This window comes from Lontra canadensis, unplaced genomic scaffold (assembly GCF_010015895.1).
Source record: "Lontra canadensis isolate GAN:19392208 unplaced genomic scaffold, GSC_riverotter_1.0 scaffold2, whole genome shotgun sequence".
Classification (NCBI taxonomy): Eukaryota; Metazoa; Chordata; class Mammalia; order Carnivora; family Mustelidae; genus Lontra; species Lontra canadensis.
Genome location: NW_022630996.1, coordinates 38,573,333 through 38,594,792, shown reverse-complemented (window position 1 = coordinate 38,594,792; position 21,460 = coordinate 38,573,333). Strand labels below are relative to the sequence as shown.

Genomic DNA, 21,460 nt, shown 5'->3' with positions numbered 1-21,460 from the left:
GCTCAGTTCATGATTTCAGGGTCCTGGGATCGAGCCCCACATCAGGCGCTCTGCTCAGCGGGGAGCCTGCTTCCCCCTGCCTCTTTGCCTACTTATGATCTTTCTCTCTGTCAAATAAATAAATAAAATCTTTAAAAAAAAATTTGAAATGCAAACATGAGAGGGAAATTTTTCATTAGAAAAAGAGAGAGGGGGGCACCTGGGTGGCTCAGTGGGGTTAAGCCTCTGCCTTCAGCTCGGTTCATGATTTCAGGGTCCTGGGATCAAGCCCCGCATCGGGCTCTCTGCTTGACGGGGAGCCTGCTTCCCCACCCCTCTCTGCCTGCCTCTCTGCATACTTGTGATCTCTGTCAAATAAATTTAAAAAAAAAGTCTTAAAAAAAAAAAAAGAGAGGGAGATACTTGGAAATTGGGCCTGTAATCTCTCTACAGACACAAGTAGAACCAGAAGCTGGAAGATTCTGTTTGCCTCTGGTCTGTGTGTTTGTATGAGTATCCATGTATGTCGTAAATGTGAGGTATTTTTTGTACTTCTGGATGGTATGGCTAAAATTAATTTGTAACAGAGCTCGATTTGGTTTATCTGAAGGCAAGTGCTGGTAAGAATTAGGCATTCTAAAACTCAAAGCTCAGGGCATGCCTGGGTGGCTCAGTCGGTTAAGCATCCAACTCTTGGTTTCAGCTCAGGTCATGCTCTTGGGAGTTGTGAGAGGGAAGCTCTGTGTTGGGCTCCATGCTCACAGGGGAGTCTGCTTGAGATTCTCTTTCCTCTGTCCCTGCCAACCGCCAGCCCCACAGTTCTCTCTAAAATTAAGTTCATATGATCTGGGAAAATATTTGGTATTAAAGCTTATTTGAGATTATTGGTTTAATTAAAACAGACCTGTCTTTAGAGTTATCAGCATTAAATATAAAACTTTTATCCTGCCTGTGTTTACTAAAAGACAAATGAGCTTCATGTTCTCTCTGTTGTAAAATCTGTCAGAAAAAAACCAAAACAGAATAATGGTTGAGTCTGTCTAAAGTCTCATCAAGTTTTATGGGTAGTCCAAATATAATTAAGAATAAGTAAATTAAATAGATGTAAATAAGATTAAAAGGTTTCTAGCTAAACTCTATTTTTAAAGATTTCATTTATTTATTTGAGTGAGCACAAGTTGGGGGCAGAGACAGATGGAGAAGCAGACTTCTCACTGAGCAGGAAGCCCGACGTGGGGCTTGACCCCAGGACCCTGGGATCATGATCTGAGCCAAAGACAAATGCTTAACTGACTAAGCCACCCAGGTGCCCCTCCAGGTAAACTTTTAAATAGCTTCCAAAATCTTTCTGGTGGTAACCCAGAAATTTAAAAACTTTAAAGTTTTGTTTTTAAGCAAAACAGCTTTAAAGTTTTGCAAAATCAAATGAGTTGTTAAATTCACTGAGTATTTACAGGCACCTGGGGGTGGCTCAGTCGGTTAAGCGTCTGCCACGAGCTCAGGTCAGGATCCCAGGGTCCCAGGGTAAAGCCCCAAGTCGGGCTCCCTGCTCAACAGGGAGTCTGCTTCTCCCTCTGCCTCTCTCTCACTTGCTCACTCACTCTCAAATAAATAAAATCTTAAAAAAAATGCACTGAGTATCTAAATTATTTCCAAGTTTAAAAAAAGTAATATATTACATATTAATATAGATTTATCTACTTCTACCTTTAGTTTCTCTGTATAAGACAAATTTAGGTCTGTTAGCAAAACCTCTTTTGTGCTGTTATACTATGAAGAAACGCATGTCTCTAAATTATGAGCTATATTTATAAGTTTGCCAATCTAGGGGCACCTGGCTGGCTCAATCAGCAGACCATGTGACTCTTGATCTTGGGATCATGAATTCAAGTCGCACAGTAGGCACAGAGCTTACTTACAAAAATGAGAATTTAAAAAAAAATGTGCCAATCTAAAGAACTCTGGTGTAACAGTTCACAGCTGTTTACTACTTAGTTTTTACTAGAAATTAAGGTTTCTAAGAGTAACAAATTCTAATAAATAAGCCTACTGAAAAGAAAAGACTAAGGTATGTGTTTTGGGTTAGAAAAAAATATGAGGAATAGAAATCTTTTTTTTTCTTTCTTTTAAGAGATTTCATTTATTTGACACAGACAGAGATCACAAGTAGGCAGAGAGGCAGGCAGAGAGTGAGAGGGGAAGCAGGCTCCCTGCTGAGCAGAGAGCCCAATGCAGGGCTCCATCCCAGGACCCTGGGATCATGACCCGAGCTGAAGGCAGAGGCTCTAACCCACTGAGCCACCCAGGTGCCCCGAAAAACATTTTTGTTGAAGAAAAAAATAAGTTTGTCCAGATGTTAAAAAAAAAAAACAAAACAAAAAAACACTGTAGAAGGTTTACAGAAATCTTTGGAAAGAAATTTTCTGTGTGGCCAGTACTGGGTAAGATGAGGATAAATTTAAGTAAATGAGTTTTATTATCAAAAGTATACTGGTGCACAATTAGAGTTGTTTTCTCCTTGTTAAAAGGTCAAAGTTTTCTTGGTCTGCTCTTATTAAGAAATTATAAACAAAAGTTTTTCTTTACCTTTAAAGTTATCTTCCTAGGGGTGCCTGGGCGGCTCGGTTGGTTAAGCATCTGCCTTTGGCTCAGGTCGTGATCCAGGCTTCTGGGATCAAGCTCTGCCCAGGGAGCCTGCTTCTCTCTCTGCCTCTGCCTCTCCCCCAGCTTGTGCTAATAAAATCTTTAAAAAAAAATAAAAGTAGGGGCGCCTGGGTGGCTCAGTGGGTTAAAGCCTCTGCCTTCGGCTCAGGTCATGATCTCAGGGTCCTGGGATCGAGCCCCGCATTGGGCTCTCTGCTCAGCAGGGAACCTGCTTCCCCCTCTTTCTCTGCCTGCTTCTCTGCCTACTTGTGATCTCTGTCTGTCAAACAAATAAAATCTTAAAAAAAAAAAAAAAAGGTAAAGTAATCTGTCTAAAAAACAGGATTCTGTGTTTTGCCAAAATAATTTCCTATGTTTATTAGGTCTTTGATTACTTAAAAAACCCGAGTCTTAATATTAAAAGGGCTAAATTTTGCTTATGACTGTGTAACTTTATTGGCCTTTATAATCTTTTATTATCACTTTGGTTAGATGGATAATTATTGTTTTATGACGATTCATGATCCTATTTAACCAAATGTCCAAACCTTTCCATATTTTTTCACATACTTCCCACAATCAAATTTCTAAAATGAAGTCTTTACAACCACAATCTAACTGAAATTTTCCAGAGGACCCCTTGCACATTTCAAAGATCTCGTGAGTAATTAAACTCCTTAGGTTTGTGTGTTGTGTTTAATCCCACAGACAACACTGTCAAATAAGTGCTACCAAACTTTATATTTGTGTAGATGTCTGTTAGCAAAGTAAGTGTTCTAAAAATTACATGAAACTCCACAAACAATCTGATATGTCCTGGCATGTTATTAAAGTGTTCCATGTCACAGAAATAACCAAATTTCCTGCCACTTGCATTGTAATAAACTCTAATCACATCTTTAACCATGGCCATTTTAAAAACTTTCATCATATACAGTTAACTCTTTTTTACTCAGATGCTTTTACGAAAGTCTCCTGCAAATGTATTTTGTCTTCGTGAGACTCATGGAAAGACCTCTCAGTACAGGTCTCTGATCATCTTCCGCTCATAAAACTAAACTGGGTAGGAATTTCCAGAAGGAATGGAAGAACTAAATTCAAGCAGAACAAGAAAAACATGTGATTAAATTAACTAAGGAAGAGAATTTTTATAACTTTTTGTTTAAAACATCGCTGACTTAAAAAATGTTTTGTTTTTTCCAGATTTAAGGAAACTTTGTCTCTTAAAATACTAAAACAATAACCAAACACAGGTTTATCTGTGTTTGATTACTTATTACAGAGAAACTAAGATATTTTGATATGTGAGTGCTACTTTGGGAAACTGAAAAAGGCACATACTTCTAGAAATTATGAAACATACTCATAAATCTGAAAATCTGAAGAACGCTGGCATAGCAGTTCACAATTGCTTACTTATTAGTGTTCACTAATTAAGGGTTTTTAGAGCTAAGAATTCTCATAACGGGGCACCAGGCTGGCTTAGTCAGAAGAGCATGCAGCTCTTACTCTCAGGGTCATACGCTGGAGAGCCCCATGTTGTGTTTAGAGATTACTTAAATTAATAAAACTTTAAAAAAAGTTCTAATGTAATTAAGGCTACTGGAAATAACAGAAATAACTATGTAAGGAAAGAAGGATGTGTGTTTTTGGTAAGAAAAAAATGAAAAAGAGAAATACATCTTTGATGGAAAAGTAATTTTGTCCTAAAGTGAGACTAGTTATTTAACAAGGGAAAACTTAGGACAAAATTTTAAAGTAAAAAAAAAAAAAAGTTCTGGAAGGTTTGTGGAAAAGAAATCTTTGGAAAGAAATGATCATATGGGGCTCAAGGTGACTTTTCGTGCAAGGCAGCAGCAGTAGAATCTATAAAGATGTGGACTAACTATTCTCTTTCTACAGAAAATGGCCCCTCGGTGCCAGATTTTTGCCGTCCTGATGTCCTTATAACATGGCAAAGGTCTGCTCCAGAGTCAAGAAATTAAACTAACAGTCAGGCTGTGGGAAACCCAGGACAGCTGCTTGATTCTTCCTCACTCCCTGACAAACCCCATTTTTGGTTTTTGCCCTCCTGCACCCATCACAGTACGTTCAAGATGACTCAAATCATAAATAGACATTAGTGAGGAAACATCTCTAAAATTGCAAAAACAGGCTTGCAGCAATGTGTGACTGGTCAGATCCACAATCCTGAAAAAAACTGTTTTTGTTCCCAGAGGTCTCAGACCACCTCCTCTGGACCTTCTGAACACCAGTAGCGGCACTGAATTCAACCGCCTCTTGGTCCAGGCCACCAGTAGTGCATGCATGTTTTCTGGAAGGATTGAAGCCTTTCCATCCCACAAGACTGTTGTCCTTACAGTGGGAAATTTAAAAAACAAAAGTGTTTCCCACGTGGGGTATACCTTGTATAATCTCCAGTGATTGAGGCACCCTCTTCCCTCAACAAGAACCTTGCAGATTTCCTGGAACTCTGTGTACAACCTTCAGCTGATCCCTTGTTTCATGCCAGTGTGACCAGCCACTGTGAGTCTTTTGTTGTCTTACGCTCCAGCCTGTTAAGAACAGCTTCAAGAAACCATCTGGGATCCCAGTTCAAAGGGTCCTGTTAGTCACAGTCTAGAGCGAGGTGCTGATTAGGGATTCTGGAAACATCACCAGAGAATAGCTTTTGGGACTTTATGGAATGCTCCTGACCACCGACACCGCTGCACAGCTAGGAGACACGGAGCCTTGAGACCCCATGGCACAGCTGACGGAGGCTCCACCCGAGGCCTGGGCCTGGACAGACGCTGGAGAGCTACCATCACCCCGACCATGGAGAGAAACAGCTGCCCCCACAGACTGCCTCCGCTCACGGCGCGGGCCGGAGACTTCACCCTGGGACTGAGCGTTTGCCCTTTTCCTTCCCTCCCCTCTGGCATTGGCTTGGCGAGATAATGCCCTTGTCTTTCCCTTCTGGGCCACCGCTCAGGGGGCAACCTCGGGAATTCAGAGCCACCTTCTGTCTCAGGCTAGGAGAAAAATGGCACTTTTATCACTGGCCGACTCCCGTGAATTTACATCAGGAGTTAGAAGGGAACTACAGGGAGGCTTTCATGATTCAGGACTCTCCTTTTGGCAGATCCTTACTTCCAGGGATAAATATAAATGAGGCTATAATCAGGAACTTCTCCTTAATTCTTAAAATGTTTGCCAAATTGCCACTAAAGCAAGAACTGCCCACACAGGTCCCTAGACTCTCTGTCCAGAGTTGTTCCCGGTACCAGAAGAGCCCTTGATTATCAAGCAAGGAGCTGCCTGGTGGGTGCAGTACCACCTGCTACGCCCGGATGCACCCTTCTGGGAAAGTGGAAACTCAGTTCAACTCACGAAACAAGCCGCTTGTCTTAAAAGGATGACTCCTTCCATGGGGTCTTTGATTTATTTGATTTTGACTGGATTGGAGACCCTGGCTTCAAAGTACCCTGCAAACGTGGCACATTATCTACCATAATCATCATATCTCCCTGGTGCATTACCTTCTCTCAAAAATTTTAAATGCCTGTTTGCAGCTGCTACCCACCAAGCAAACGGTGTCCCCAGACTGGACCAACACAAAGGTACGAAGAGGACAACCGACTTAAAGGAATATAAATCTGAACTCATAACCTGCGAATGCCACAGAGATAAAGCCAAAACATCATGACCCGAGAATGCCGAAGATCGACAGAGGCTTTGAGAACTACAGGGGAGAAGCTGAGAGGAAAGACGGTAACCTTTAGTCAGTCAACATAGAATTTCCTGGTCAATCCCAGGAAATTGACTGAGAGGCCCCTTCAGCTCCCCTTAAGAGGGGCAGCCTTGGCTAGAACAATGCATTCCCTGCTAGGGCATTCGTCTTTGTTCATGCCCTCTGCCTTTAAGAACCTTTCTCTCCTTTGGCTCAGCAGAGCTCCCCGCCGGCCCCCCTCCCCCCGCCCCCCCCACCCCCAGACGTGCTAGGTGGGATGCTGCCCAACTCCTGAATTGTTTAATAAAACCAATTAGACCTTCCAGTTCACTCAGTTGAACCTTGTCTTTTTAACACCATGACCTAGGCCCCACACCTCAAAGAGCTCACGGTCTGGAGTCCACCACCTCGCAAGACCAACATGTGTGCTCAACGCCGTACAATGTCAAGTCCCAGAACACGCAGCCTCCTGTCTTAGCAGCAGAACCCAGGGTGGGAGCTGGGGCTGCAAGCTCTTCAGGGCCAGGGCAAGGGAGAACTAGTTGTCAGTCCAAACGGCGAGCCACTGAGCTACTGATGACCGCAGACAGGGTGGCTCCCCCCCCACTCCCGGCCCTGGACAGGACTTTGCAGAACCCAGATCATGACATCACACATGGAGATGAGCACAAACTCAAGTCCCAGGGGCTGTCACAGGCCTTCCAGATGGAGGAGTGGGCGCAGCTGCACAGACCACAGCACCTTGGTCAGTCTGGCCGGAGCTAGGCTCCCTTCTCTCGGACAGTGTTTTCCAAGCACTTTTTTCAACCATGAACCAACCAAAAATTATATTTTCCATTGTGAACCAGCATCTGTCCATGCACACATATACATACCTGAAACAAGTATAAAATCATACTTCATACTGTGGACAGCGCTTTCCTGTACTGTGCTCAAGTTCACTTTTTTAGATAATGCTGGTCACAACCCACCAAACTCATTTTATGATCCTCTGACAAGTTCCAAGGCAGAGTTTAATAAGCACTATACTCAGAGTCGCGGTTAAGGGGCTATACCCCGATATACTTTTTTTGGCTGGGAAATTCTCCCCCGTCATGAAGAAGTAAAGTCGTTAATGAGTAACTGCCCTCTGAGCCGAGGATTTGAGTTCTCAGGCTGCTCCTTCGATCTCACAGAAGCCACAATGAGAGTGGGAACTCTTCTCCCCATCTGTGTCCGCAAGGGAGGTCTGGCTATGCCCCCTGCTGGGTCCTCCACACCTGGCTCTGCAGGGCTGTGCTCTCCCCCACCTCCCCCACCCCGAGGTGCAGGACAAATTCCAGAATACTTAGGAGTTCGGCCCCCTTCTCTCAGCTCCTGGAAGCCCAGACTCTTAAGCAATCAGGGTTCTTTCAGTCCAGCTAACTGCCATTTCCCCAGCACCCAAACCATGGCTGCAACCGTTACTAATGGGAACTCCCCCAACCCCGCTTATGGCCTGGCACATTCTACAGGCCCAGACCCAAATGCCTCAAATGTGTGGGGGGTGGGGGTGGGGGAATGTGTCTTGTGAGGCAATAACGGAGTGAAACAGGGCTCAGTATTGTAGAAAGCAAATAATTCGGCTCCGTCCCATAGCCCCATAAATAACTCCTCCAAACAGAAACGGGAGGTTGAAGGAGAGCATAAGTCAGCTCAAATCCAGCACGGAAGTATTTCCTCAAGGCCAGGAAGCCCTGAAGAGGAGAGGAATGGGCCCCAAACTCCAGCTAGCACATTCGTCTCTCAGCCTCCCGAGTCCCTGAGTGATTCACTTCCAGCGGGGATCCCTTTCTGGGCCTGTTTGCCCCATGCGACCTCAGGAAGGTAGAGGAGGACGGGGGCCTGGGTGGAGCACGGTGACCACAGAGTCAGGCAATCTGGACCAGATCCAGCTTTTCCTCTTAGGTGGCACCTTGGGCAAGTTTTACGTCACTGGGCCTCAGTTTCTACATCTGTGAGGTGGAAATAATACCAGCTACTTTACTAGATAATGGGAACGATGAGGGGTAATTGCAAAGGGCTCCCCATTGTGCCGGGCACCCAGTCGGTGGTGCTGAGTCAGTAAGCACTGTTACCATTGTGAGGACCGGCGGCAGATAGTCTTACCAGATCTCCAGGATGCCAGTGTTCCTCTGTAAGGCATCTGCCAGCTGGGCAATCCCCTTGGCTGTGATCTGGTTCTGGATAAGCCTGAAAGAAGAATGTATCTTGTAGTAGATACTTAATACTGGAATAACACTGCCCCCTCCATTAGGGAGTTGTAAGAGTGTGGTGGAAATGAGGCAGGGTCAGGGGAAGAACTGTGTCCCTGTGTCTTTTAAACTGGCTAAGACTATCTTGATCAGACTTACCAGAATAAAGGACATCTTTTAAAATGTTCAATTTTTTGGTATATTTTTAGAGTGCGCATATCTGTGTATTCATACATAGATTATTTAATACATGAATACATTTATGTGTGTGTTGGCATTTCTCGCAGCAGGGGTGCCCAGTCAAAAATGTTTGGCGGCTAGCAATCTGAACAACAAATTCTAAGAAACACCCAGGGGAGAGACAGTCTGGTGGCTTTCCAGCTGGCTGGGGAAGGCAAGGCAGTTTTTAAAGTTTAGTAGCTGACAAACGGCCGTTCACCACTTTGGGGAAACAAAGGCTTCTAAGAATGCACCATGTCCTCTCCGTGGTGAGGTCCTCCGGCGGGGAGGTAGGGAAGAGAGAGATTCTCCTGCCGCTGCTCATGGGTCCCAGTAGGAAAGCATCAATAATGGGGCTTCAAGGAGTGTACCCTTTAGGTCAGTAGCAGTGATCCAAATGAAACAAAGGCTTCTGATGCAGCCAGGAGCCTGGACAATTTCTCAGTGCTCCCCCGGACAGCTGGGCTTCCAACCCAACCGAGAGCTTCACGCCGCACAAGGCACCGATGTGTCTGTGCTTCATCACAGACCTACTCCTTTGGCTTTTTGTAGAATAAGGCCACTACTGAACTTGACCCTAAGAAATCCTGGGCCCTGACCCAAGAAGGCAGCCCTACCAAGATGAGGGCTTCATCTTCATGATTGATGGGATTATAGAAATTAAGCAAGAAGGGGCCAACCCCCTGAAGAGGCAGGACAGCACAGCATTCAAAGCTCCCCTCCTACACACACACACACACACACACACACACACACACACACACACACTCCCCACTTCTCAGCCACAGAGGCTTGAAGAAATAAGCTCACACTTTTCTATGCCTCAGTGGCCTGATCTGTAAAATGGGAGCAAGAGAATGCCCCCTCCCCTGGGTGTGAGGTCTCAGTGGGAGGATGTGTATGAAGGAAGTTCTCACAGTTTCTGCTCTGGTGTCCAGGGGCCGGGCGCGCTCGTCACCATCGCTGCCCCAGCTCATCGGACCATGTCCCAGTCTCCCAATCACATCTCCCAAAGTGGGACCCCTGGGCTCAGTGGCAGAACTGGTAAGGACGACCACAACTTGGACATTTTGGCAAAAGGAGCAAAGACAGAACCTGGAAGTGGACCCAGAACCATGCATTGGGTTAAATTGCTGCTTCTTCATCACCTCCACTTTGCTGGGAGAGCTCCCTCCAGCCAAGAGCTGGCAAGACACCAGGTAGTGAGAGAGCCAAAAAGTGTGGCAGCACTCAGGGCCACATGCTCCCCGGGGCCTTCTTCACAAGGGCCAGTGTGGTCTGCGCACCCATTAAGCCACCGATACTTGCTCTCTAGCCTCAGTCCAGCTTGGAGCTCCCTGTAGGGGCTGGCCTGGCACCAGGAGCAGGAGAGAAGAAAGTCTACAGGCCAGAAAAACAACAACAACAAAACAGATGTAAAAGCATAGACTGGATGCTTTACAAAGACTGACAAGGTGAGCTGAAATTCATATGGAAATACAAGGGAACCAGAAGAGCCCAAACGGTCTTGAGAAAGAAGAACATAGTTGGAAGACTCACACTGCCTGATTTCAAAACATACTACAGAGTTAGAATAATCAGGACAGTGTGATCCTGATGTAAGGATAAACAGATCAATGAACTAGAAAAGAAAGTCCAGAAATACACCCATACGTTTACAGTCAATTGATTTTTGGCAAAAGCGTCAGAGCCATCTAAAAGGATAAGATAGTCTTTTCAACAGGAGGTGCTGGGACAGCTGGATAGCCACATGCCAAAGAATGAATTTGGGCCCCATGCCTCAGACCACACACAATAATTAACTCCAGAAATTAGCATTTAGGATCACAGACCTCAATGCAAGAGTCAAACTCTAACACTTAAAGGAAAACTTGGGCGTAAATCTTTGTGACTTGGATTACACAACAGTTTCTTAGCAAGACACCTAAAGCACAAACCACCAAAGAAAGAAAAAAACTGGACTTCCATCAAAATTAAACACTTTTGTGCTTCAAAGATCACTAACAAGAAAGTTAAAAACCCCACAGAGGAAATAGTTACAGACTGTCCACCTAGTGTCTAGTACCCTGAATATATAAAGAACTCTAACAACTCACCAATAAAAAGGCAAATAAATTAAATTTATTAACATTTAAATTAAATTTGGGGGTAGGATGTAGAGACATTTCTTCAAAGATACACAAAGGCCAACAAGCCCATGAAAGGATGCCCAGTGTTAGTCAGCAGGGAAATGCAGATCAAAACTACAATGAGATAACACTTCCCACCCACCAGAGTGACAAGATTCAAAAAGATGGACAACAACCAGTGTTGTTGGTGAGGATGTGAGAACTGGGAGCCTTCCCACATTGCTGGTGAGAAGGTAGAGTAAAGCAGCCACTTCAGAAAATATTTTGGTGGCTCCTCAGAAAGTCACCTAGAGGGGCACCTGGGTTGGCTCAGTCAGTTAAGCCTCTGCTTTTGGCTCAGGTCATGATCTCAGGGTCCTGGGATCAAGTCCTACACTGGGCTCCGTGCTCAGTGGGGAGCCTCCTTCCCCCTCCCCCTCTCCCTTCTGCTCGTGCTCTCTAATAAATAAATAAAATCTTAAAAAAAAAAAAAAGTTAACAACAGAGTGGCCACATGACCCAGCAATTCTACTCCTAAGTGTATACCCAGGAGAAATGAAAACACATGTCCACACACATTCACAACAGTCAAAAAGTAGAAACAACCCCAATGCCTACCAACCGATGAATGGACAGATTGTGGATGATCCACACAGAGGAATATTGGCCACACAGAGCCATGAGGTTCTGACACATGCTAGAATGTCCACGAATCTTGAAAACTCATGCCAGTGAAGGAAGGCAGACAAAAAGTCACATGTAGGACTCCATTTCCGTGAAATGCCTAGAATAGGCAAATTCTCCAGTCCTTGTCAAGGACAGTCCAGTCAAGGACAGGGAGGTGATGCTTAATGAATGGGGGTGTACTCCATCTTGGGGCAAAACTGTCCTATAATTAGATCTTCATGTTGGTTACGCAACCTGTGAGTACACCAAAAAACACTGACCTGTATTTTTTTTTAAGATTTTATAAATAAGCTCTACACCTAACACGGGGCCTGAACTCACAACCCCAAGACAGCAGTCTCATCCTTTACTGACTGTGCTAGCCAGGCGCCTCCTCTCAAAAAACAGGCTCTAAAAGTAGCACAGCCTGAAATTCTGAGGTTTGCTGAGTTACCATAAATGTTTCAACGTCTGGTTGACTTTCAACATCTCTGCCAGGCTCTCTGCCACTTCGTCATCCAATTCATTTTTGGTGAGCCTAGAAAAGAAAGAAGCATTTACTCAGGAGAGCCCTATCTGGCACACATTTGTAAAATGAGTTCTCAGAAGTGGGATCCCAGCCCAGATCTCTCCAGCTTAGGCTGCTCATCACTTGCTGAACTGAACACACAGCCAGGTCCCAATCCCAGCCTCTGAGCCCCATAGACAATAAAGGGGGATTCATTTCTTGTGCAAATCCTGTACCCAAGCTCCTACTTCTTCGCTCTGCTGCTCTACGGAACACATGTTCCCTCCCCATCTTTGCTGGGGCCTCAGATCCTGCAGAAGACGGGGTTCAGTGCCTGCTTCCCAGGCTTCTTCCAGCCCCAGACACCACTGAGAGCCTGTTCCCAAAGCAAGTCATAGGAAAACTCAGAAAAGCCTGTTATCTACACGTTAAAAGGTGCTCAATGCTCTGTTCTGACACCCGCTGAGAAGGACCCAAATTCAGGAACTCAAAGTTCAGGAGGTCTCTCAGCTCTTCTTAAAACCAGAAGTGGTCTGGACAAAGCACGGAGGACTAGAAGCTCCCGGATGTAAATGGGATTAGACCCTGTTGTGCCAGCGGATGGAAGAATAACTAAAGAAGAATGAAACAGAACTTTAAAAAAAATCACCCCTCAAAGGGCAATTTGGCCGCGTCTATCTGAATTTTAAGTGTGTTATACTTTGAGCCCACAGTGGCACTTCTGGACACTGACCCTGCAGTGTGCAAAGAGGTGCACACGAGGACCTGTGCACGCAGTGTCGCCCACAGCGGGATTGGTCGGAACGTGAAGTGTGAGCGCCAGTCAGCATCAGCCAAGGCCGCTGGGCAGCTAAGTGGCAAACATCCATTCAGTGGGATGTCACGCAGCCTTTAGAGGGAATGAGGTAGAGAGAATGAGGCAGAAGAAAATATTTGAGTCCTCTGGAGCCAGACATGTCCCATGTGTGTCACACGCTAGCAGGACAACCTTGGGCTAGTGGTTGAACTTCTTTGCACCAGAGTTTTCTCACCAGAGAAATAAGGGTGAACAGTCACAGTATAGACATTATGGGGGGGCTGTGAGGGTGAGGGAACACATATAAGAGGCTGAGAATGGGGGTGCCTGGGTGGCTCAGTTGGTTAAGCGTCTGACTGTCGATTTTGGCTCAGGTCACGATCTCAGGGTTATGACGTTGAGCCCCGCGTCGGGCTGTGCACTGAACGTGGACCCTGCTTAAGATTCTCTCTCTCTCTCCTCCTCTGCCCCCCAACTCACACACTCTCTCTACCCCCCTCTCTCTCTCAAAAAACAAACAAGCAAACAAATAATAAAAGGGTGAGAAGAATGCATGGCATGCAGTCAGTACTTCAGCACTCCAGAGATGCTTGGTTCTAACATTACTACTGTCCACGCAGAGCAGTGGTTCTCAACAGGGTACTTTTGTCTAGGGGACATTTGTCAACATCTGGAGACATTTTTGATCACCACAGTTGGAGGCTACTGCAGGTATCTAAAGGGTGGGTGCCCAGGATTCTGCTAAACATCCTGTAATGAACAGGACAGCCCCCTCACAAGAGGGATTTGGACCAAAATGTCAGCAGTGTTGAGACGGAGAGATCCTGACGAGAAAGGACATGTAAAATGCGGACAATACATCGTTAAGATTTTTTTTAAAGATTTATTTATTTGAGACAGAGAGAGATCACACGCACGGGGGGAGGGGCAGAGGAGGGAGAGAGTCACGAGCAGACTCCGCACTAAATGTGGAGCCTCACACAGGGTTTGATCTCACAATCCTGGGATCATGACCTGAGCCAAAATCAAGAGTTGGGCTTAACTGACTGAGCCACCCAGATGCCCCGTAAGATATTTTGTAAAAGCCACTTGCTCAATACTATTCTATTTTGTAAGAAAAAAAAAAAATATATATATATATGTATATGTATATGAATATTCATTCAAATGCTAGAAGGAAAAGGTTCTATCTGGAAAACACGAGGGAGGTAGTTCTTTTCACTTCCTACTTTTTGACTTCCTTGCAGTGTTTTTAAAAATATTTCAAAGTATTTTTTAAAGGTTTTATTTCTAGAGGAAAAGAACTGAAAATGTATTTACTGGCCAGCAGGTCTAGTAGAACTCTCAAAATGAGGATATTGTCAATATTAATGAACTCAGCTGATTACCTCAGGTGCCCTGAGCCCTAATACAATTCCCTCACCCATAAGGAATTTATGATACTGGCAAGTAAATAAAAGTTCAAATAAATAAAAGAGTAAATGACAAAAGGAAAGACAAAGACAAAATTTAAAAAGACCTGTCAGAAGGCAACATATTCTAAATTATTACCCCTGGAGGACAGAGAGGGAGTGAGGAATGTGGGCTTCTGGTGACTGGTGAGCTGGACCATGAAGGGCCAGACTGTGACGGGGCTGCATGGGGAGGAAGGGAGACGAGTCCGAGCCAAGTGCATCAAAGCTGGACTCTGCAAATGCTGTCTGAACGTGCTCTGAGGATCATCCTGCCAGAATGACCAGGCTTCGGGTTTTCCTGAGGTCTAGGTTGGCAAAGAAGGCTAAGGTCAAACCCATGCTCCTGGGGCCCGCTTCCCCCTCTGTACTTGTCTGTGCTGCAAGGAATGGTTTTTTTTTCTTCTAGGAGGAAATTAAATTATTGACGCAACACTGAGGAAAGACCTAGAAACTTTTTAATTAAAAGGCACCTTTTCAGTTAAGATTCCAGGCTTTGGAATAATCCCTGAGACCCAACCTTTCAAGAGGACTCTGGTTATTACCAGAATATTCTCAGAGAGGTGTTCTGCTCAAGGGCCTGTGCGAGGCTCTTTCCTCCTTCTCTGGAGATGCCGTTGAATGCAAGACTAGGAAGGAAAACATGTGGGGTCAATCATTAGAGACATGTCTACATTTGGCTTTGGCTTCAGCAACAGAAACACGTGGAAGATGCTGCCTGGAGGTGGCCCCTGCCCATGAAGGAAGCAGAAGTGCTCAGCATGGCCAGCAGTGGCCTCAGCTTTGTTGCTTCAGAGCCCACACTGTGAGCATGAGGATTGCCACAAGACCACTCAAGGAGAGGTCAGACAGGAAGTGGAACCAGTGGGTTCCAAGCACAGCAGGGGCTGGGAGGGCTCTGCTTTAGGCGGCTGACCCTTCTTCCCATGAGTGAGACCTAGAGAAGCGTCCTCTGTTCTCGTGAAGAAGAAACTGCTATTGCCCCCACTATCTGGGATTTCTTTCTCGGTGTTAAGAAGAACCCGGGCAATAGGGAGACACCCGAGGTTCTGAGACTTGGGCAGAGGACTGAAAGTAAGCCAGGGAGGAGTAGGTCTTCACAGAGATGAAGGTTTCCCTCTGTCTCAGCATCATCCTGGGAATGAGGAAGGTTATGTGGACTTGAGAATGCCTCCCCACTTCCCCACCACCAAGGAGCCTGGAGAGACCACTGAGGGGCTGGCAAAGTCCTCGGTCTCAATCCGGGTGGCAGTTACATTGCTGTGCACACATGACAAGTGGCTGAGCTGAACAGTAATGTGCTACACCTCTTACATGTCCACAGAACTGTTTACAGAAGAAAAATCAGACACAAATACCTTCTTCATTCAGAAAGCCAACCATCTTCCTCCCCTTGGCTCCTCCTGCTGCCAAAGCAGGAGGCACGCGGACTGCCCAGGTTGGACCCTGGGGCCAGCGGGTCTCAGAAAGCAGGAGTTACCTCAGGTTGGTCAGGCTGGGGTGGTTCCTCAGAGCCTCCGCAAAGGCCTTTGCTCCTTCATCACCGATTCTGTTGCCCCACATCCTGAGGGAAGAGGCAAGACCGTGAACATGAGCTCGTGCACACCCCTGACTTTCTGTCCGTGGCCACACTTGCTATATAGTCCCAGGCAGAGGTCTTTGCTCTGTCTCGGGAGCTCTGGGCTGGAGAAGATTCCCACAGAAGACCCTTATTGAAGCTGCTCTAGGTTTCAAATGTGAGGGGAAATGTAGGGATAAGAGAAGCAGAAGCCTTGGGAACAGAAGCCCATCAGGTAGTTGCCCAATTAGAAGACTAAGATTCCTGTGGGCTTTCAGAGAGCCATCAAAGGGCCTGAGCACACGACTGTCCCAGAAATGCCCCCACAGAGGATACGGTTTGGTGGCAGCCTAAAAGGGAGCTTGTAGGGGTGCTGACCGCCAGCATCCATCTGATCCTCTGCAGGGGTCCAAGACATTCGTGAGGACAGGGTCGGTCTTCCAAGAAGCAAAGATCAGGAAGCACCCTCAGAACCCTCACTACCAATGCTGCTTTTAGGTGAAGAGGCCCCTGCTCCAGCATGCTAGTGGGCTGTTGTGGTCTGGGGGTCCAGGCGGGGAACTGCAGTGATGAAGCCCCATGCCCTCCCTCCCCAGTGCAGATAACCTGCAAGGTTCTGCGAGGCAGGATGCTGGGCTCCCATTTTAACTGGATTTTATCTGGATTTAAGATTATGTGAATTACATTATCTCTTGGAACTTTGTCTCCTACATCTGTAAAATGGGGCTCATAAGAACATTTCCTCCTAGAGCTGTTGTGGGGATTAAGTTAGTGACTGTATGCAAAGCACTCAGAAGAGCGCCTGGTCTACAGCAAGGGACAGCCGTCGTTATTAGGCTGAGAGCACAGTGCGCCAGGCCCACACGCAGCAGACCTGGGGCTGCCTAGGCAACAGGCTGTCACTGCATCAGCCACCCGCCATCATACCTACCATCCCTCCCGGGAAACAGGAGACTGGAGACACTAGAGCCCTGCAATAAGTTCTCAGTGTTTTGCATAAAAAGCATGTGTATTTGAGGAGGATGTGGGGAAAGGGGAACCCTCTTGAACTCTTGGTGGCAATGCAGGCTGGTGCAGCCACTGTGGAGAACAGGGTGGAGGTTCCTCAAAAAGTTAAAAATAGGGGCGCCTGGGTGGCTCAGTTGGTTAAGCCACTGCATTTGTCTCAGGTCATGACCCCAGGATCCTGGGATCAAGGGCCATATCAGGCTCTCCCTGCTCTGCAGGAGGCCTGCTTCTCCCTCTCCCTTTGCCTAACACTCCCCCTGCTTGTGCTCTGTCAAATAAATAAAATATATTTTTTAAATAAATAAAATCTTAAAAAAAAAAAGTTAGAAGTAGAACTACCCTCTGATCCAGCAGTTGCACTACTAGGTTTTTATCCAAAGGATACAAAAAACTGATTCAAAGGGGTACATGTGTCCCGATGTTTACAGCAGCATTATCAACAATGGCCAAACTATGGAGAGAGCCCAAATGTCCATCAAATGAAGAATGGATAAAGAAGATGTGGTGTTTACACGTACACACACACACACACACACACACACACAGAGGACTATTACTCAGCCATCAGAAAGAATGAAACTTAGTCATTTGCATCAATGTGGATGGAGCTAATGAGTATAATGCTAGATGAAATAAGTCAGAGAAAGAAATACCATATGATTGCACTCATGTGGAATTTAAGAAACAAAACAAATGAACATGGGCAGGGGGAGAGAGGCAAGCCATGAAATAGTCTTTTAACTACAGAGAACAAACCTCAGTTTGCTGGAAGGAGGTGGGTAGGAGGGAGTTGGCGGGGGAGTGGGCTGGATGGGTGATGGGCATTAAGGAGGGCACTTGTGATGAGTACTGGGTATTGGATGTAAGTGATGACCCACTAAATTCTATTCCTGAAACTAATAATATACTATATGTTAATTGGAATTTAAATAAAAAAGGAAAAGTATGTGTACTATACAACTGAATGGTATCGAATTTTAAAAGAGTGGAAAACTACTCATGATAAGAGACTGAATGAAAAAGGGTAAAATTATTAGAGGAACCCTTTCTGGAGAAATAAAAGAACTAAAATCTAACCCATTTGAAACAAACAAACAAAAAAAACTATTAATGAGGTGCAATTAAAAAATGGAGGCTCTTACTGCTAGGATAAAAGAGGCAGAAGAGAGAATTGGTGATATAGAAGACCAAATGCAGAGAATAAAGAAGCTGAGCAGAATGAGACAAACAGCTACTGGACCATGAAGGGAGAATTCAAGATGTAAGTGATACCATAAGATGAAACAATATTAGAATAATTGGGATTCCAGAAGAAGAAGAAAGAGAGATAGGGGCAGAAGGTATATTGGAGAGAATTATTATAGAGAATTTCCCTAATATGGCAAAGGGATTAAGCATCAAAATCTAGGAGGCACAGAGAACCCTCCTCAAAATCAATAAAAATAGGTCCACACCCCATCATCTAATAATAAAACAAAGAGAAAATCCTGAGAGCGGCTCAGGAGAAGAGGTCTGTTAACATACAGTGGTAGAAATATTAGATTGGCAGCAGACTTATCCACAGAGACCTGGCAGGCCAGAAAGAACTGGCATGATACATTCAGAGCACTAAATGAGAAAAATATGAAGCCAAGAGTATTATATCCAGCTAGGCTATCATTGAAAATAGAAGGAGAGATAAAAAGCTTCCAGGACAAACAAAAATTAAAAGAATTTGCAAACACCAAACCAGCCCTATAGGAAATATTGAAAGGGGTCCTCTAAACAAAGAGAGAGCCTAAAAGTAGTAGACAAGAAAGGAACAGAGACAATATAGAGTAACAGTCACTGTACAGGCAATATAATGGCACTAAATTAATATCTTTCAGTAGTTATCCTGAATGTAAATGGGCTAAATGCCCCAATCAAAAGACACAGAGTATCAGAATGGATTTAAAAAAACAAAATCCATCAATATGCTGTCTACAAGAAACTCATTTTAGACCCAAAGACACCTCCCGACTTAAAGTGAGGTGGTGGAAAACAATTTCCCATGCTAATGGACATCAAAAGAAAGCTGGGGTGGCAATCCTTATATCAGATAAATTAGATTTTAAACCAAAGACTTTAATAAGAGATGAGGAAGGAGACAATATCATACTTAAAGGGTCTGTCCAACAAGAAGATCTAACAATTTTAAATATCTATGCCCCTAACATGTGAGCAGCCAACTATATAAACCAACTAACAACAAAATCAAAGAAACACATCGACAATAATACAATAATAGTAGGGTACTTTAACACCCCCCTCACTGAAATGGACATTTCATCCAAGCAAAAGATCAAAAAGGAAATAAAGGCCTTAAATGACACACTGGACCAGATGGACATCACAAATATATTCAGAACATTCCATCCCAAAGCAACAGAATACAAATTCTTCTCTAGTGCACATGGAACATTCTCCAGAAAAGATCACATCCTGGGTCACAAATAGGGTCTCAACTGGTAACAAAAGATTGGGATCATTCCCTGCGTATTTTCAGACCACAATGCTCTGAAGCTAGAACTCAATCACAAGAGGAAAGTTGGAAAGAACTCAAATCATGGAGGCTAATGAGCATCCCACTAAAGAATGAATGGGTCAACAAGGAAATTAAAGAATTGAAAAAATTCATGGAAACACATGAAAATGAAAACACAAATGTTGAAAATCTGTGGGACACAGCAAAGGTGGCCCTGAGAGGAAAGTATATAGCAATACAAGCCTTTCTCAAGAAACAAGAAAGGTCTCCAGTATACAAACTGACCCTACACCTAAAGGAGCTCGAGAGAGAACAGCAACGAAAGCCTAAACCCAGCAGGAGAAGAGAAATAATAAAGATCAGAGCAGAAATCAAAGAAATAGAAACCAAAAGAACAGTAGAACAGATCAATGAAACTAGGAGCTGGTTCTTCAAAAGAATTAATAAGATTGATCAACCCGTGGCTAGACTTATCAAAAAGAAAAGAGAAAGGACCCAAATAAATAAACTCATGAATGAAAGAAGAGAAATCACAACCAATACCAAAGAAATACAAACAATTATAAGAACATTTATGAGCAACTATACACCAGCAAATTTGAAAATCTGGAAGAAATGGATGCATTCCTAGAGATATATAAACTACCAAAACTGAGCCAGATGAAATAGAAAACCTGAACATACCTATAACCAGTAAGAGATTGAAGCAGTCATCAAAAATCTCCCAAGAGCCCAGAGCCAGACGGCTTCCCAGGGGAATTCTACCAAACATTTGAAGAAGAATTAATACCTATTCTCGTGTAACTGTTCCAAAAAATACAAATGGAAGGAAAACTTCCAAACTCATTTTATGAGGCCAGCATCACCTTGATCCCAAAACCAGACAAGGATCCCATCAAAAAAGAGAATTACAGACTAATATCCTTGATGAACACAGATGTGAAAATTCTCACCAAAATACTAGCCAATAGGATCCAACAGTACATTAAAAGGATTATTCACCATGACCAAGTGGGATTTATTCCTGGGCTGCAAGGTTGGTTCAACATCCGCAAATCAATCAATGTGATACAAGAATAAAAGAAAGAACAAGAGCCATATGATACTCTCAATAGATGCTAAAAAAGTGTTTGACAAAGTGCAGCATCCTTTCTTGATCAAAACTCTTCAAAGTGTAGGGATAGCGATCAATATCATCAAAGCCATCTATGAAAACCCACAGCAAGTATCATTTTCAACGGGGAAAAACTGAGAGATTTTCCCCTAAGGTCAGGAACATGGTATGGATGTCCACTATCACCACTGCTATTCAACATAGTACTGGAAATCCTAGCCTCAGCACTCAAACAACAAAAAGAAATTAAAGGCATCCAAATCAGCAAAGAAGAAATCAAACTATCACTCTTTGCAGATGATATGATACTATATGTGGAAAACCCAGAAGACTCCACTCCAAAACTGCTAGAACTCATACAGGAATTCAGTAAAGTGTCAGGATATAAAATCAATGCACAGAAATCAGTTACATTACTATACACCAACAGCAATACAGAAGAAAGAGAAATTAAGGAGTCAATCCCATTTACAATTGCACCCAAAACCGTAAGATACCTAGGAATAAACCTAACCAAAGAGGCAAAGAATCTGTACTCAGAAAGCTATAAAGTACTTTCTATAAAGAAAGAAATTGAGGAAGACACAAAGAAATAGGAAAATGTTCCATTCTCATGGATTGGAAGAACAAATATTGTGAAAATGTGTATGCTACCTAAAACAATCTACACATTTAATGCAATCCCTATCAAAATACCATCAATTTTTTTCCAAGAAATCGAACAAATAATCTTAAAATTTATTTGGTACTAGAAAAGACCCCATATAGGCAGAATAATGTTGAAAAAGAAAGCCAAAATTGGTGGCATCACAATTCCAGACTTCAAACTCTATTACAAAGCTGTCATCATCAAGACAGTATGGTACTGGCACAAAAACAGACACATAGATCAGTGGAACAGAATAGAGAGCCCAGAAATAGATCTTCAACTCTATGGTCAACTAATCTTCAACAAAGCAGGAAAGAATGTCCAAGGGAA

At 44.1% G+C, this 21,460-nt stretch overlaps 1 protein-coding gene across 1 annotated transcript in view; it reads right to left on the bottom strand.

Moving 5' to 3' along the window:
- NOD1 (nucleotide binding oligomerization domain containing 1) overlaps positions 1-21,460 on the bottom strand; it is a 44,352-nt gene that overhangs the window by 8,245 nt on the left and 14,647 nt on the right. Inside the window, exons 7-10 of the mRNA XM_032872337.1 lie at positions 15,776-15,859; positions 14,841-14,924; positions 11,995-12,078; positions 8,462-8,545 (exon numbers count right to left, since the gene is read on the bottom strand). Of these exons, the coding sequence (XP_032728228.1) occupies positions 8,462-8,545; positions 11,995-12,078; positions 14,841-14,924; positions 15,776-15,859 (336 nt within the window). The remainder of the gene's footprint in view (positions 1-8,461; positions 8,546-11,994; positions 12,079-14,840; positions 14,925-15,775; positions 15,860-21,460) is intronic.